This window comes from Sceloporus occidentalis, unplaced genomic scaffold (genome assembly GCF_023333645.1).
Source record: "Sceloporus occidentalis isolate IW3139 unplaced genomic scaffold, rSceOcc1.0.p SCAF_5, whole genome shotgun sequence".
In the NCBI taxonomy this organism is placed as follows: domain Eukaryota; kingdom Metazoa; phylum Chordata; class Lepidosauria; order Squamata; family Phrynosomatidae; genus Sceloporus; species Sceloporus occidentalis.
In genome coordinates, this window is record NW_028316985.1 from 10,565,466 (window position 1) to 10,581,972 (window position 16,507).

General features: G+C 40.4%; 1 protein-coding gene across 1 annotated transcript in view; it reads left to right on the forward strand.

Annotated features, from left to right (window-relative positions):
* The window catches only part of LOC149311648 (proline and serine-rich protein 2-like), a 43,091-nt gene that overhangs the window by 12,706 nt on the left and 13,878 nt on the right, over positions 1 to 16,507 (forward strand). Inside the window, exon 2 of the mRNA XM_089527558.1 lies at positions 8,320 to 8,558. Within this exon, the coding sequence (XP_089383684.1) occupies positions 8,424 to 8,558 (135 nt within the window). The 5' untranslated portion in view covers positions 8,320 to 8,423. The remainder of the gene's footprint in view (positions 1 to 8,319; positions 8,559 to 16,507) is intronic.

The following is a 16,507-nucleotide window of genomic DNA, read 5'->3' on the forward strand; positions in this document are numbered from 1 at the left end:
GTTGGAAACAACTTGAAGGCATACAACAACAACAACAAGTCACACGAGACAGAGACCAGTTTTTTCCTTTCTTTTTCTCTTTTAAAGATGCGATGTACAGTTTACCCCTTCCCAGGGGAGGGGATGAAACATTTGAACGTGAAACACAGAATTATGTGCTGAGTAGGCACACCAGTGTCCATTCAAAAATCTGGTGCTTGCAAAAGTGAAATGATTTTAAACTAAAGGCCGCTTGGATATTCATGGCAAAACAATTCCCCAGATACTAATTGCAATTTTACTTGAAAGGAACCTCCTAGTTATGTTGGACTACAACTCCCATTACCCCTAGCAAGCATGGCCTTTGGGCCTGCTGGGTAGGTGGATGAAGAGAGGTAGAGTGAAGTACATCTGGAAGTTGTGAGACAATTTGGAGAAGACGACTTTAATTCTGCCATTTAGAAGAGAATATATTTGTGCAAAGTTAGGGCCTATTATTATTATTACATGTTGAGTGTCCCTTATTTCAAATGCTTGAGACCAGAAGCATTTTGGATTTTTATTTATTTATTTATGGATTGTGGAATATTTGCATATCCATAATGCGTTGTTTTGCAGATGGGACCCAAATCTAAACATGAAATTCATTTATGTTTCATATACACTTTATACACATAGCCTGAAGGTAGTTTAAAATTATTTTTATCCATGTTATACATGAAACAAGTTTTGTGTACACTGAACTATCATAAAGCATATATACCTTACATACATAGCCTAAAGGGAGTTTTAGACCATATTTTAATTTTATGCATGAAAGAAAATTTGTGTACATTGAACCATCAGGATGCAAAGGTATCACTATCTGAGCCACTCATGTGGACACAATTTTGGATTTTGGAGCATTTTGGATTTTTGGATAAGGGATACTGAACCTGTATTATTATGTTATTCATTTATATCCTGTATTTCTTCCAACATTGGGAGTCAAGACAGTTAACAACATATCTAAAACAATACAAATTACAACAAATTACAAATTGCTTTTGCCTACAAATTCTGTTATGCTGTTAAGTTATGTGAAGTTAGAGATGGGAACCTGAGGACTTGCTATCATACTCTCAAAAGGAATAAAGAGGTAGCACACAGTTGTCTTGAGGTCAGGCCAGTTTCTGTTGGCTTCTTGGTACTGTTAAGCTGCATTAAAACCAATGACTTCCTAGAATACCCTGTATCCAAATTCTAAAAAAAGTACTTGGCCCAGCCGTATTTCCTCTGCAAAGGTTGAATTAGGGTAGCGAATAGTAAACCGCATGCTGGAAAGTACGATGGACAATGGTATGTTTGGATAGCTGTAATTCACTCTCTGTGGGGCTTCCCTTGAAGAGGGCTTGGAGATTTCAGTTGGCCCAAAGAGCTGCAGCTAGGTTATTAATATAAAAAAACAATAGGTGACTTTGGGCAAGTCACACCTTCTCAGCCTCAGAGGATGGCCCTGACAAAACCCTTCTGAAGAAATTTGCCAAGAAAACCCTATGATAGGTTCGCTTTAGGATTGCCATAAGTCAAAAATGACTTGGAGGCACACAACATCAAAGTTACAGGGGGCACATAAGTCCTTCCCCTGGCTGCCAGTATGTTTCTGAACACAATGCAGAGGGCTGGTTATAACCTAAAAAGTTCTATATGGCCCAGGTCCAGACTACCTGCATCTTCCCATATGAACCCATCTTCAAGGGAGGGGTGGATACCATGGACTGCCAAAAAAACAGATGAATGGGTCTGACAACAAATCAGGCCTGAAGACTCACGAGAAACCTTTGGACTTACCACAGCACTGGAAAAGATGATAAAGCTTGATAAAGTGGGCGGCAGTAGGAAAATAGGGAGACTGTAATACAAGTGTGAGAGACAGTGTGGTGTAGTGGTTTAAGTGTTGGACTATGACTCTGAAGGCCAGGGTTTGATTCCCTGCTTGGCCATGAAACCCACTGGGTGATCTTGGGCAAGTCACATGCTCTCAGGCTCAGGGGAAAGCAATGGCAAACCCCCTTAAAGGAACTTGCCAAGAAAAAAAAAATGATAAGTTCACCTTAGGGTTGCCATAAATTAGAAGTGACTTGCACACAACAACAACAACAACAACAACAACAACAAAGCTGGTGAGGGAGGCTTATCTTGTTGTGTGCCTTCAAGTTATTTCCAGTTTATGGCAACCCTAAGGCCAACCTATCACGGAGTTTTCTGGGGCTGAGGGTGTGTGACTTGCACAAGATCACCCAGTGGGTTTCCATTGCTGAAGGGAATCAAATCCTGTTCTCCCAAGTCATAGTCCAACATTCAAACCACTACAGCATGCTTGCTTTCTCTCTCTCTCTTCTTTTCTACTTTGGGATGGGCTAGAGCAGAATCCCATGCTTTCCCCGCTCAAGCTTTATTGCATCATTTACTGCAGATATGCTGCTGCAACCCTGTATTAAAAGTCTGTGTTTCTCCAGCCCTCCTTTGTTATCCTCACAAAGCCAGTGCTGCTAAAAACACTTTAAGCGAGACAGAGGATGAGAAAAAAAGCAAGAGCTGGACAGTTGTAAAAAGGCTTTGTAAAAAGACTTTCCTTCATCAGAGGCTTTGTTAACTGTGGTATGCATGTAAAACATTAAATCAACACATTAAAATGCCACATTAGAAATAATCGTGCTCATGTGCCAAAGATTTGCACTTTATGAAGAACCTCTACATTCCTCACAGTTGGATTCCAGCTCTTGATCTTCTGAAAGAATGCTCCCTGGTTAGAGAAAGCTGACTTCCAGTCTCCACTGCAGTTTATTTTTTAGGTGGAGCAGTAACTGAATGCACTTAAAAAAAAATCTCCATGCAATTGCTGCCAGTGCTGTTCGTAAGCCCTATATCTGAACTATGGTGCAATGAGGCCTCTGGCAGCTGCCTTATTTGCTTTGTGGCTGAATAAACTACTTTTGCGAGGTTAAAGCACCCCTTGGGAACATTAGGGCACCAGCACCAGCAGAGCTTAGAAAAGGAACATTTGGGGACTGTAGTTCCCAACTCCCCCAGCCATTCTGGCAGTGCATGGTTCTGGGAATTGTAGTCCTGAAAAGTACAGTACTGTTTCCCAACTTTGGAGAAATATACCATCAACTGAACGAAAGGACTGGTGATTGGGGGTTGCCAGAGTGAAAACTGGAAAGGGCTCCTGTGCTTTTAATGTCAGTGTAGAAGAAGGATTTTTAGTAGGTCTTGCTTCTTACAAGGTTGTGTGATAAGCAACACTTCCTGAAATCTTCTTTTACATAACCATTAAGGGAACAGGTGTCCTCTCCAGTTTTCAATCTGGCAACCATTTTGTGATCATATTATGCTGTAGTTTTATAAAACTTTCCACACATTAATAAAAACATCCAAACAGTGTAAAACTTTTAACCCATTTAATCGATCATTGCTGTTTACCTTTCATTTTAAACATACGGTATCTATTAAAATGCTTTCTATACAATTGTCGTTGTTATTAGGTATAGTATGATTTATCTTAGTCCCTTTTGCATTTGCAATACCCAATACTTTATTTATTTTAAAAGTTCCCCCTGTGCCTCAAGATCATCAGAGGCAACTCTTCTTTTAGCAGAACCAGTCAATATGTATTACATATATCGAAGATGAGGAAAGTATAGTGTACAAGTTGCATGCATCAATAGTTATTTTTGTGAGGCCCCAGCAACACTCCCCCACACACAATTTTTTTTTGGGGGGGATGCTCCCCCAAAATTCATTAGCAGCTATGGGAGGCAATTTGCAGTGTTTGAAATAAGGGTCTCTCCTGGGGAAGCAACTATGGCATATTTGCCTCCAAGCTCCATTTTGGTACCAAAATAACAATGGGGTGAGTTTTGTTTTGGGACATAGTGGCTGGCAGAATGGCAAGGGCCTTTCCAACCTCTGAAGTAGTCCACCCCACAAAGGATACATTGTTGTGATGTGGCTTCCCAACTTTGGAACTTCCTTCTTGAGAAAGTTTGGCAGAGAGTGGCAATGGTTACATTCTGTTACCAAGCTGAACCATTTTTAGTGCTCAGGAATTTTATCTGACTACCTTGCTTCTTGAATGGCAAATGTGTAGTTTTTACCTGCATTATGGTTAATTATTTTGGTGGTGGTGTTTTTTAAACTACTACTTTAACTACTTTATTATTGTGCACAGACTACCTTGGAATCCATTACTGAGGAAAAGCCAGCTAGGTACCGAAGCAATGCAGTGGCTTTGCAACTCCAGGGGTTTCTGGATGAGATGGATTATCCAGATCCATTTCAATTTTTCTAGTATGATCTAGAAGACCATACTAAATTGTGACAACCAAATAAAGACAATACATTAGAAAATGAGAATATATTACACAACACATATAATTATAGTCAGCCCTCCACATTTGCGGCTTTGAATTTTGCGGATTTGATTATTCATGGATTTGATGGATTCCCTAGGAATCTCTAGGTCCTCCAGCTTAACTTTGTGGTCAATATCAACCAGAAGTTGCACTGGAGGACCCATAGTTCTTAGGAAAAAAACACTTCTCTAGGCATTTGTAGGTCTTCCAGTGTAACTCTGTGGTCATTGATAAAGATGTTGAATAGCACTGAGCCCAGGACTGATCCATGTGGCACCCCACTGGCCACTTCTCTCTAGGATGAAGAGAAACCATTGCTGATCACCTTTTGGGTTCGGCCGGTCAACCAATTGCTTTTTTTTTTTTTATAATTTTTTATTGTTATCACAAATATACAAAAATATGGATCACAAGCATTAAAACATACCAAGACCAACATTACAAAAAACATTTAACATTTAACATCATTATATTACATTTTCACACTAATCTATTAACAAAAGGCTTCCACAAAATTTTTGTATTTATGTCCTCTCTTTAACCTATATCATAAGCTTTTTACATCTTAATTCTAATTCCCCTTAATACAAATTCTTTTTCTGTAATTCATAAATTCATTATTTCTTGATTTTCTTAATCCAAGTCCAACTTAATAAATCTTTTTAAATCTTTTTAAACACTCCCATTCTTCCTCTCTTTCATCCATCTTCTGGTCACTTAAGCGTGCTGTTAATATATCCATTTCCATTGCCTCTGTTAAATTTTCTACCCATTCCTCTATTGTTGGTATCCTCTGTGATCTCCAATATCTGGCAAATGTTATTCTTGCTATTGTAGTCATATATAATATTAATCGTCTATATTTTATTTCTACTTTTTTCTCTAGTATACCGGTCATATTCAATAGAAACAATAATGGATTCAATGGTATATCAACTTCTAAGATTTCTGACTGTAGGCTATATTTCAGAAGAAGGAACTGGCCAAACCACCTCTGAGGATTCCTGACCTCAGAAATCCTTATGAAAAATTTATGGGGTTGCCATTCCCATGAAGGCACACACACAGGCATAGATACACACACACACATTTTAAAACACATTCAGATTTGAAAACATGGTTTATCTCAGTTTGCCATAAATTTTAGATGCATTCCAGTTGTTCAGAACCAGTCTGTGAGCTATTGAAGGTGGCTTTTAAATGCAAAGGAATTTTGTGTGTTGTGTGCCTTCAAAACGCCTGTCAACTTATGGTGACCCCATGAATTTAATAGGGTATTCTTAAGCAAGGAATGCTAGCCTCAGAGGTGTCAGTTCCTTTCTCTGAAATATTTGATGGTCTTCCATCCAAATACTAACCAGGGCTGACCTGCTTAGCTTCCAAGGCTCCGCTGCCTTTAGGGGCCCTAAAAGGATTTTGCTGTCTTTATAAAAACATTGTTTTCATTAAGCTTAACTTAACTACTTTCTGTTCAGTTTGGGGTGTTTTCATTTCAAATCCATCATCGTTCTTGGATCATTTTATAATATGCTGGGGAATAGTTGCTTGGTTCTGCAAAGCTTTTAATCTTAGTTAGACCCGATTTTTTGTCTTCCAGGAAGCTAAGAGTAATTTAAGAAGTCGTGGGAGATCTCAGGTTGGCCAGATTCAAATGTCATTTCAAAAGTGGAAATAAACACTTGGTTTGGCTTCTTTTATATCATTTTCCTCACACCAATCTTTTCATTTCCAGTAATTGTGAGCCTGTTAGAGGCATAATTATTAACCGTTAGAAAAACTAATATGAACTGTTTTGAGCCTAGGGAGAAAAGAAGTGTATTAAATTAATAAAAGCAGGAATAGTCATGGGCAATACCAGCCTCATTACCTCTTTCTTGTTTAATTATATCTTACTTTTACCTCACCTTTCTTCTGATTTGGAACCCTGTGCAGCTTATTAAAACACAGTATTGCTACTATCCTCTACCCCTTTCCTCAATAGTTCTTGTTTGCAATTCATTGTTCTTTTGCTCTTCATAGTAAGCTGCTTTGTTTTGCTGTGTGTGAAAATAAGCGCAGTACAGATTTCTTAAATGAATAAGAATTTAGAAGCTACTAATGATTCATTTTTGAGACATGGCACTTCTAAAAAAAGTATCATGTGCATAATAATCTTCACAGTGCAACTTTAAAAATCAACAATTAGTGGGCCTTACAGTGTGGCCTCTCTTCCTCATTCTGGTGCTTTCAAGGTACTTTGGACTTTGACTTCCATTATCCCCAGCCAGCATACTGTTGACATAATGGGAACTGTAGTCCACCATATCAGCTGCGGGAAGGTTGCGCTAGAAGGATCTATTCACAGACATGCAACTGTTTGTATGAACAAAACTGCTAGCCACCAGGAAAGAGCCATGCAAGAGGAACATGTAAAACCTGTTGCTTCACCTGATGCTCTCTTAGTGTGCAATGATGCGGCCTTGATATTCTGCTGGAAATTGAACAGTGAGCTGCTCTGACAATCAGCCTCTTTTCTGCCTGTGTATACAGAAGCCTCTAATACCTTCCATTAGAGCCGTGTGGCTACCCACTGCTTAAGACCTGTTGTGAATAATGTTAATTTTGAATGTGATTGAAGGTCAAGAGGAGAGTTTCCTGCCAGCCTGCTGTTCCATCACAGAGGGATGCTTTTTATTATGAACCAGAGCTGGTTACCTAGGCAATTTCTGCTGGCATCCCATCGAGGTCACTGGAGAGGTTTTTTTCTCTTGTGAGCCTTCTCTTGTGGTTGTTGTGGTTGTTGTGTGCCCTACAGATAGTTGGGGGGCCTCCAGTGCCTATCAACCCCAGACAGCATCACCAGTGGTGAGAGATGGAAGTTGCAGTCCACAAGCATCTGGATGACCACAGATTGCCCAACCCTGGCATAGGCCAACATAGAACCATCCACCAATTGTTGTAGAATGTAATGTGGCTCATGGAATATTTGAATAATGTGGAATTTGGGAGAGATGACATGGAAATTGAGTTTTTGTTGCATACCTTCAAGTCATTTCCAACCCAAACCTATTTATACTTTTATTTTATTATATTTATATCCTGCCATTCTCCCAGTATAGGGACCTATCATGGGTTTTTCCTGGCAAGAATTGTTCAGAAGAGGTTTGTCTTTGCGTTCCTCCAAGGCTGAGAGAGTGTGACCTCTCCAAGGTCACCCAATGAGTCTTGAAAGCTGAGCAGGGATTTAAACCCTGGTCACCAGAGCCATAGTCCCTCACTCAAGCCACTGCACTATGCTGGCTCTATGTCTTCCCTTCTGGTGGATTTTAAGAACAAACACCTGTTTGTGGCAAGTGAGCACAGAGATGGTGGGAAACTGCAATGGGTCTGGGGAAAACATTTTGCCCCTAGGACTCTCTGGAGGCTGCATGAATCACACACACACACACACACACACACACACACACACACGCTGCCCCCCCCCCCCAAAAAAATGCCAGAACTTGCCAGAAGTCAACATTGCTTTGGGGGGGGGAGAGTACTTTTTATGCCTGTAACATTTTAAAAATATGAATCTCAATTGCTGGAAATATAGTTCACCCCATTTTTTGGTGAGAAAAAGGGCTTTCCAGGAAGGCAGTCAGGAGGAGTCAAGGGCCACAGAAAAAGCCTGAAAGGTGACATATAACCTCTAGCCATAATTTTTCCACTCCTGCATTAGGTCAATATGGATGACTGGTTTGGTTTGTGAGCAGAGAAGGAATGGGAGCCAGCATTAAGGAAAGTATAACCAATTAGCCAGGCACTTTCGTGGTGGAGTCACAGAGTAACTCACTGAAATTGTTCGTAATTTCATTTTATTACGGTGAACATTGGAAGTTCTGCTTTCAAACCATTCAGTGATGTCTCTCTCCTCTCTTCTCCTTTCCTCTTCTCTCCCCCATCCCTGCCCTGTTTTGTACAGAAGTGCCTGAGACATTTACCATGTGAGCTGTTGGAAGTGTTCCACGCCAACGGACGAAGGTCTCTCCTTTAAACAGAAGTGCTTTCTCTATCCGGAAGGTTGGGATGCCGAGAAATATGATGTCGGACTTCTCAGGAATGGTGTGTGAAATTCCTCCTGAGATTCAGTTTGGTAGCTTTGAAAAAAACCATCACCTGGAGAGTGGAAAGAGTCGCCCAAGGCGAAGAGGTTCGACTTTGGTAAGTGTCTTTGAATTCAAGCTTCTTTCAGCGTTATTTCATCTGTTTTTGTTGTTGTTAGCTGGCGACCCTAGATGGGACATCTCCAAACCCTGCGATCCTCCACAACCTTGTTTAGGTCTTGTAGATTCAGACCCATGACACCCCTAATTGAATTGGTCCATCTGGTGTATGGTTTTCCTCCCTTTCTGCTACCTTCTACTTTTCCTAACAGTATTGTCTTTTCCAGTGATTCATGCCTTCTCATGATGTGATCAAAGTACAACAGACTCAATTTAATCATCTTGGCTTCCAGGGAAAATTCAGACTTGATCTGTTCATGGACCCATTTGTTTGTCTTTTTGCCTGTCCATGGTATTCTCAGCACTCTTCTCCAGCACCACTTCTCAAATGAGTTGATTTTCTTTTTATCTACCATTTTCACTGCCCAGCTCACGCATTTGTTTGTTTGTTTGTTTGTTTGTTTGTTTGCTTTGAGTATTTATACACATGGTGATGGGGAATACAATGGCTTGGATAATTCTAACTATAGTGCTCAGTTGAATATCTTTACTATTTAGGATCTTGTCTAGTTCTCTCATCACTGTCCTTCCCATTCCAAGACTTCTTATTTCTTAACTGCAGTCTCCTTTCTGAACAATGTTTGATCCAAGGTAAAGCTACATTATTGTATGACCTGGTGGCACAGGGGTTAAATGCCAGTACTGCAGCCACTCGCTCACAAGCCACAAGGGTTGTTAGTTCAGTCCCAGCCAGGGGCTCAGGGTCGACTCAGGCTTACATCCTTCTGAGGTCTCTGAAATGAGTACCCAGCTTGATGGAGGCAATTAATTTACAGTTGTAAACCGCTTAGAGACTACTCAGTGTGGTATGAAGCAATACATACATGAAACTGCTATTGCTATTGTTGGATTTCTTGGCAGCCATGAGACACATCGTGGACTCCTTGTATGCAACTTGCATGGCTGACTGGCTACCTTATCCCTGTTACTTCCCCCCCAAGTGTGTCTGTCCCAAGTACACTTTATGAAGAGATGTGCAATTCTTGATGTGGGGCTGGGATCATTTTGTTTGGAGTTGGGTTATGGGATTGTGTTATTACTCAGTTGCTGATTCTTGGTCTGAGGCAAGGAAGGGGCTTCATAGATTAACAACACAGTGATGAGTATATGCAAACCAGTATGCTAATGTAGCTGACTATCTACATCATGTATGTTGCAATGTACCAAACTGCCCTGTGTCTCACTGGACAGCATGATAGCATATTTTGATTAGCAGTAGCAATGGTGCAATCCGCTCCCACACATACACACCACCTTTTATGTTCTCTCTGAGTTTAGTTGTCATTGACACAGTAGTTTGTGGGTAGTTGTTTTTCTCAGCAGTTATACATTGCTGTGAAGTCTTCCTACAGTAATGCAACGTATTTTGCTATGGCTTGGTCTTGAATAGGCAATTAAGACACAGTAGCTTTACAAAAGATCTGCTTCTAGTGGATATGACAATAGCTAGAATGTTGATATGTTTGAATCTCCTTGGGGGCATGGCTTTGGGACACTATTGTGAAGGGTGTTGCATTTTAAAAATTCAGCCTGTAACACTATCCCTCTGGTGGTACAAGCTGCTGTTGTGATACTTGTGATTGAAAGGAAACTTGAATCCCATTATTTTGGGAATTCCAAGTTTTCCTCTAGAGAACCAGCCTGATGTAGTGGTTTGAGTGTTGGACTAGGACTGGGAGATCAGGATTGAAATCTCCGTTCAACCATGGAAACCCAGTTGGTGACCTTGGGGAAGTCGTACTCTCTCAGCCTCATGAGAAGGCAAAGCCAATTCCCTCTTGAACAAATCTTGTCATGAAAACCCTGCCTTAGCATCTCCATAAGTCAGAAACGACTTGAAGGCAAACAACAAGTATTCATCTAGGCCAGAGGATCTTGGAAATCTTCACTTTTTAAAAAGCACTTTCTGCTCTCCTCTTGGGAAGCCCCACTTGACTCTGGAGACTGTAGCTTGACCAGTTTAACCATGTAAAAACAGCTTCAGTGCACTTGGTCCATTTTCTAGAGATTTCTGGAGTTTCAAAATTCACTAGAAGGAAAAAATGTGCATTTTTGGATCACTCCATTGATGTGTTTGGGGAAAGTAATCAGCTGAGTCTACTGCTCAAGGATACAGACATATGGCAAAAGACACCCTTCATATCCAGTTGTGTGTGTTGGGTACTGGTCACATTATGAGGACCTGATTCTCAAAGGCCCCCCACCCCAGACTGGGATAACATTTGGAATCACTTGAAATGCTAAAGTAATACAAAATAACTTGAAACAGTTCTTGGAGGGTTGCACATGGAGAGAATGGGTTGGAGCATAGCAACCGTAAGAATTCAGGAATATTCTGCCCAAGCAAAGGATGAGCAACTGTGCTCCTACAGATGGATGGTTTTTGTTGTTGTTATTTTGTTTTGGATTACAATGTCTACCAACCCCAGCCAACATAGCCATTGGTGAGAGATGATGGGAGTTGAAGTCTACAAGCAGCTGGAAGACCACAAATTGCTCAACCATGGCATAGGTCAATATAGAACCAGTCCATGTCAAATGTAATGTGGCTCATGGTATATTGGAATAACGTGAAATTTGGTAGAGGTCGCATGGAGAGTGGGTTGTTGTATACCTTCAAATTGTTTCTGACTTATGGAGACCCTAAGGTGAACCTATATGAGATTTTCTTGGCACGATTTGTTCAGAAGGGGTTTGGCTTTGCCTTCTTCTAAGGCTGAGAAAGTGTGACTTGGCCGAGGTCATCCAGTGGGTTTCCATGGCCAAGCAGGGGTTTGAACTCTGATCTGCATAGTCATAGTCCAGCACTAAAACCACCACACCATACTGGCTCTCCAGAAATTGGGAAAGAGATAGAATACTTGGAAGGTATCCAGCTTTACTCTTGAATGAAAACAGGCTTTGTTTGTGCACAATGGACATCTTTGTGGGTTTGTGTGTTTATGTAAAGGGGGGGAGCTTAACTACATTTTGCTGGTTGGTGTGTTTGATAAGGAATGGGCTCAGAAATGAATATATGATGCTACATTTTACCTCTGTATTTATTTATTTACTAATAAAGAAGTCTTTTTGTAGTGAACTTATCCTTCATTGAAATATCTGTGTGGCTGAAAAGCTCTATTCTTGTTTGTACTGTCCTTTGTAACTCAGTGTATGTGCAATGTCTAATTATTGTAATGATTTGTATGTTTCTCAAATTTGCAGAAAGAGGGGTATTATCCACCTTCTAAGCATGTGGATAGGGATGAGCCAGTATGAGTAAGAAGGTAGCGCTAAGCTGGAGGCAAACATAAGATGACGATGGGATTCTTGTTGTATTCTTCAGCCATGCTGCAAATTTGCCTCTGTCACTGAACTGTCAGATGTGTATTGTGCTGGACAAACAACAGATGGGAAGATAGCACACAGCATAATATAACATTTGTATATTGCAATCACAGCCTATATGATATCACATACAGTACAAGAACAGGAAAAGACAGTATACTACATTCTGCATTGAATACCACAATAACTGAAATCAGACATGTGCAGTTGGAGTCAGTAGACAAATTTTCCACTCTGGTATCAGAATAAAAACTTCTAATGGCTATTTTGTTACATATTTAACTCTCATAGGAATTTAGGAAAGTTTTCTTGTTCAGAAATGTTAATCAAATTAATATGTTTTATCTTATGTCAAGAGCCAGCATGGTATAGTAGGCTGAACGCTGGACTCTGACTAGAGACCAGGGTTCAAATCCCTGCTTGGCCATGGAAACCCACTGGGTGACCGTGGGCAGATCACACTCTCTCAGCCTCAGATGAAGGCAAAGCCAACCCCCTTCTGAACAAATGTTGGCAAAAAAACCTCATAGTTGTGAGTCCACTATATCTGTAGGACATCAAATTGTGGAAAACTGTTATCTCAGATCAACACTGGAGTAGTTAAGTTTGCAAAATGAAAAGCAAAGCTTTATGATGGCGATAAACTGGATGGGAAACCAGGCTTTACAGAGCAGTTTGTGTGGATAGCATTGTAGTATTGGCAGCAATTCCCAGGTGCAATAAACTCTTCAGATGGCTTTACTGCTTCTTAAATAGCTTTTAATATGTGTCTCTGTGTATGCAATATAGTTGTCGAGGGAGGCCAGTTTCTGTTCCCAGCCAGAGTGGGTAGGTTATTTGGTTACTCAGCCAAGTCCTCAGTGTGGAATTGGTGAAACCAATATTTAAAAGTAGGCCACCGAGTCCAACCCTCTCCTCAGTACAAGAACTCTAGCACGAGTAGAACATCTCCATCAAGTAGCTGTCCAGCCTTTTACCAAAGATGTCTAAAGAAAAAGACTCCACCACCCTCTTATGTTGAGTGTACTGGTTTGAATGTTGGACAGTGACTATGGAGAGCAGGGTTCAAATCCCAGCTAAGCCACGAAAACTCACTGGATGAGCTTGAGCAAGCCATACTCTCTCAGCCTCAAAGGAAGGCAATGGAAAACCTCATTTGAAGAAACTTACTGAGAAAACCCTGTGATAGATGTGCCTTAGGGTTGGCATAAGTTGGAAACGACTTGAAGGCACACAACACACACACATATACACCTTCTCAGGTAATTGGTTCCATTGCTGAACCGTTCTTACCATCAAGATGTTCCTTCTCATGTTCAATTGAAATTTGCCCTTGTGTAATGTAAAAGCACTATAGTGAAATTATATAAAGTGACACTACTTGGACCATTATCCAATGATACCTCAATGATTTGTAGGTTCTTGGATAGGATCTCAATCATGGATGATCCAGAAATTCAGTCAATAACACATGGTATGTGTGAATTGTCTAGAGAGAGCCAACATGGCGTATTGTTTTGAGCATTGGACTATGACTCTGGAGACCAGGGTTCAATTCCTACTTGGCCATGAAACCCACTGGGTGACCTTGGGCAAGTCACCTCAGGGGAAGGCAATGGCAAACCTTTTCTGAACAAATCTTGCCAAGAAAACCTCATGATCGGGTCACTATAAGTCAGAAACAACTTTAAGCACGTGTCTCTCTCTCTCACACACACACACACACACACACCCCTGGAAGAGGAGAAGGATATCCTCATGTTCCTGGGGTAATGAGTGGTAAAAATCAAGTATAAAGTAGTCAAGGACTGGCCAAAGATATTTTGCTGCCAAGACAAAGCCTGTGCCCAAAACCCTTCTAGACTAACATCTGAATCTTTCTTCAACATCAGTGAAAGGATCCCACATCTCAATAATCTGAAAGTATCAGCCTGTGTGGGTCATACAGCTCATCTCCTACACTTCACCATTGATTCTTGTCTCCTGGCATTTACTCCTTCAAGTAGATACCACTCAGCTGGTTGGGCAAATAGCTAATTGACAGTCTATATTTCATCTCTTTGGTCCGGTATTTGGTGGAAGCAAGTGTGTCACTGTGTCATTGAGAGACTTATTTTATCATGGTGTCTTTGTTATGTTTCTAATAGTTTTCAACTATTTTCAGTTGTGTTCTCATGACCAAGATTTTGATGTTTAACTTATATTAATCTATATTTTATCATTATTATGATTAACTGCCTTGCAGAATTCTTTTGTTGCAAAAGGGTATAAATAAAATAACAATTGTGACATGACACCATCTTGCTTATCGTAGAAACATGGGATGTGATCTGGTTCTCTCCCCCCCCCCCCCCAAAGTCATTTTTTGCTGAGGCCTCGAAACTTTCTGAGTTAGTTCATTATTTCACTGGAAGAATTTAATTTGTTTTATGGTTACTATGAATGCTGATCCTAAGCTTTAAAAGTCTTCTGCTTCAGCCAGTGCTTTTAAAAATACTTGACATTGGATGACCTGCGTGGTGAACTTTATTCCAGAGAAAATGTTTGGTGCAGAAATACTCTGAACATTAGGTGTATTTTTCAAAACTAGTTCAGATATTCAGCTAAACACAAGGACTGAAATTAGAACAAATGCTGTGTGTGATATCTGTCAGAAAAGCAAATCTGCAGGGATTTATGAGATGAAATTCCAGAGTTTAATTTCACTTAGTAGTTATGTGTTCCAGGCAAGTTTCTGCCCAGCCTTCTTTCTGTCTTACCCTCTTTAAAATAGTTAAAGCCTTGAAATATGCCACAGTCAAGTTATATCAGGGATCATCTTGGTCAGTTCTGTGCAATTTGTCTTAAAGAGCAGAAGCATAATAAAAGTAGCTGTGGTTATGATGAGGAACGCTGTTCTTCTAGTTCTATAATCCTGTATAATTACATTGCATTTCCAGATTTTTTATTTATTTATTTTTGTAAATGATGACAGGTTTATGTGTGATTTTCCTTTTCAGGTAGTGTTTTAATGGGTGGGAACATTATAATTGTCCAATTCACTTTGCAAGCTCAAATGACAAGTGTAATCATGTAAAGATTCAGTCAACATGAATCCTAAAAAATGTGGAAAAAACTTGCCTTCTTTAACTGAAAATATCATGCAGGGAGGGGAACCTGTAATCCTCCAGAACAATGGTTCCCAAACTTTAGTCTTCCAGGTGTTTTGGACTTCAACTCCCAGATGCTCCATCCAACTTGGCCAACAGTCTGGAATTCTGGGAACTGAAGTCCAAAACATCTGGAGAACCAAAGTCTGAGAACCACTGCTCCAGACGATATTGGACTACAGCTCCCAGATCATTTCATGTGGAGTCTGGGAATGATGGGAGTTGTTGCCTTTGCTGAAACAGAGTAATATGGCTATCCTCGAAAAATCAAAAAGAGGTGATTAAAATATTAATCATGAATAGAATTGCTTCAGTGAGGATAAATTTGTAAAATATGGTAGAATCAAGTAACACAAACACTTTGCTATCCTGTACCAATTCATGGTGACTAAACTGAATCTGTCATACTTTACATCATGAGAAGACAAGACTCATTTAAAATGACAGTAGGGCTTGGTAAGGTAGAAGGCAGCAGGAAAAGAGGTGTGTGTTCTATAGGCAGATACAGCTCAGTCCAGATAGACATGGTCCTCTGTTTGCAAGACCTAAGCAGGGCTGTTTATAGCAGGGAGATCTGTTGGGAGGTCTCTCATTAATTTGTTGTGTACTTTCAAGTTGTTTCTGACTTATGGTGACCCTAGGGTGAAGCTATCACAGGGTTTTCTTGGCAGAATTTGTGCCTTCCACTGAGGCTGAGAGAGTGTGTAAAAGATTTACCTACATAAGTCAGAAACAACTTGAAGGCACCCAACAACAACTCATGCCCTAGTCCAATACTCAGACCGCTATATCATGCTGGCTCTCTTGTTCATAGTCTCTACAAGTTGAAGTTGACTTGATAGCAGTTAACAGCAACAACCCACTTCATGCTCCACATGAGTTGCAGGTCTGAATACTCCTTCCCCAAAGCCTCACTGCATATTGAAATGAAGGGCTTAGTTTAAGGCTGGAGGGAGGCAGCTGCCAAAGGCAGCAGATGCTGGTCAGCATAGAATGAGTAGAACTGGATGGGTGATGTGACCTTGGGCCCTTTTGCATGACACAATTATAATACTGTTACTCCACTTTAACTGCCATGGTTCATTCTTATGGGATCCTGGGATTTGCAATTTCGGGAAGAGCAATTAGAATTCTTGCAAGAGAGTTCTAGTGCCAGGAACAAAAGGGGCCAGGCAGCGATGTATTTTGGTCCCGTTATTGGTCATGTATATATCAAATATATTGTTGAGCACTTGACATTTCCTACTTATCATGCCCCTCAATTAGCTGTGAAAGCTGAATCCATTCCACTATAGCATATGCAGATGATGTTACACTTCTTTCCCAAACTAGAGTTGAATTGAAAAGACTGTTAAGGGTCTGGTCCAGCTATTGCTCAAGGAACACCTGATGGTGAATTACAATGAAACTA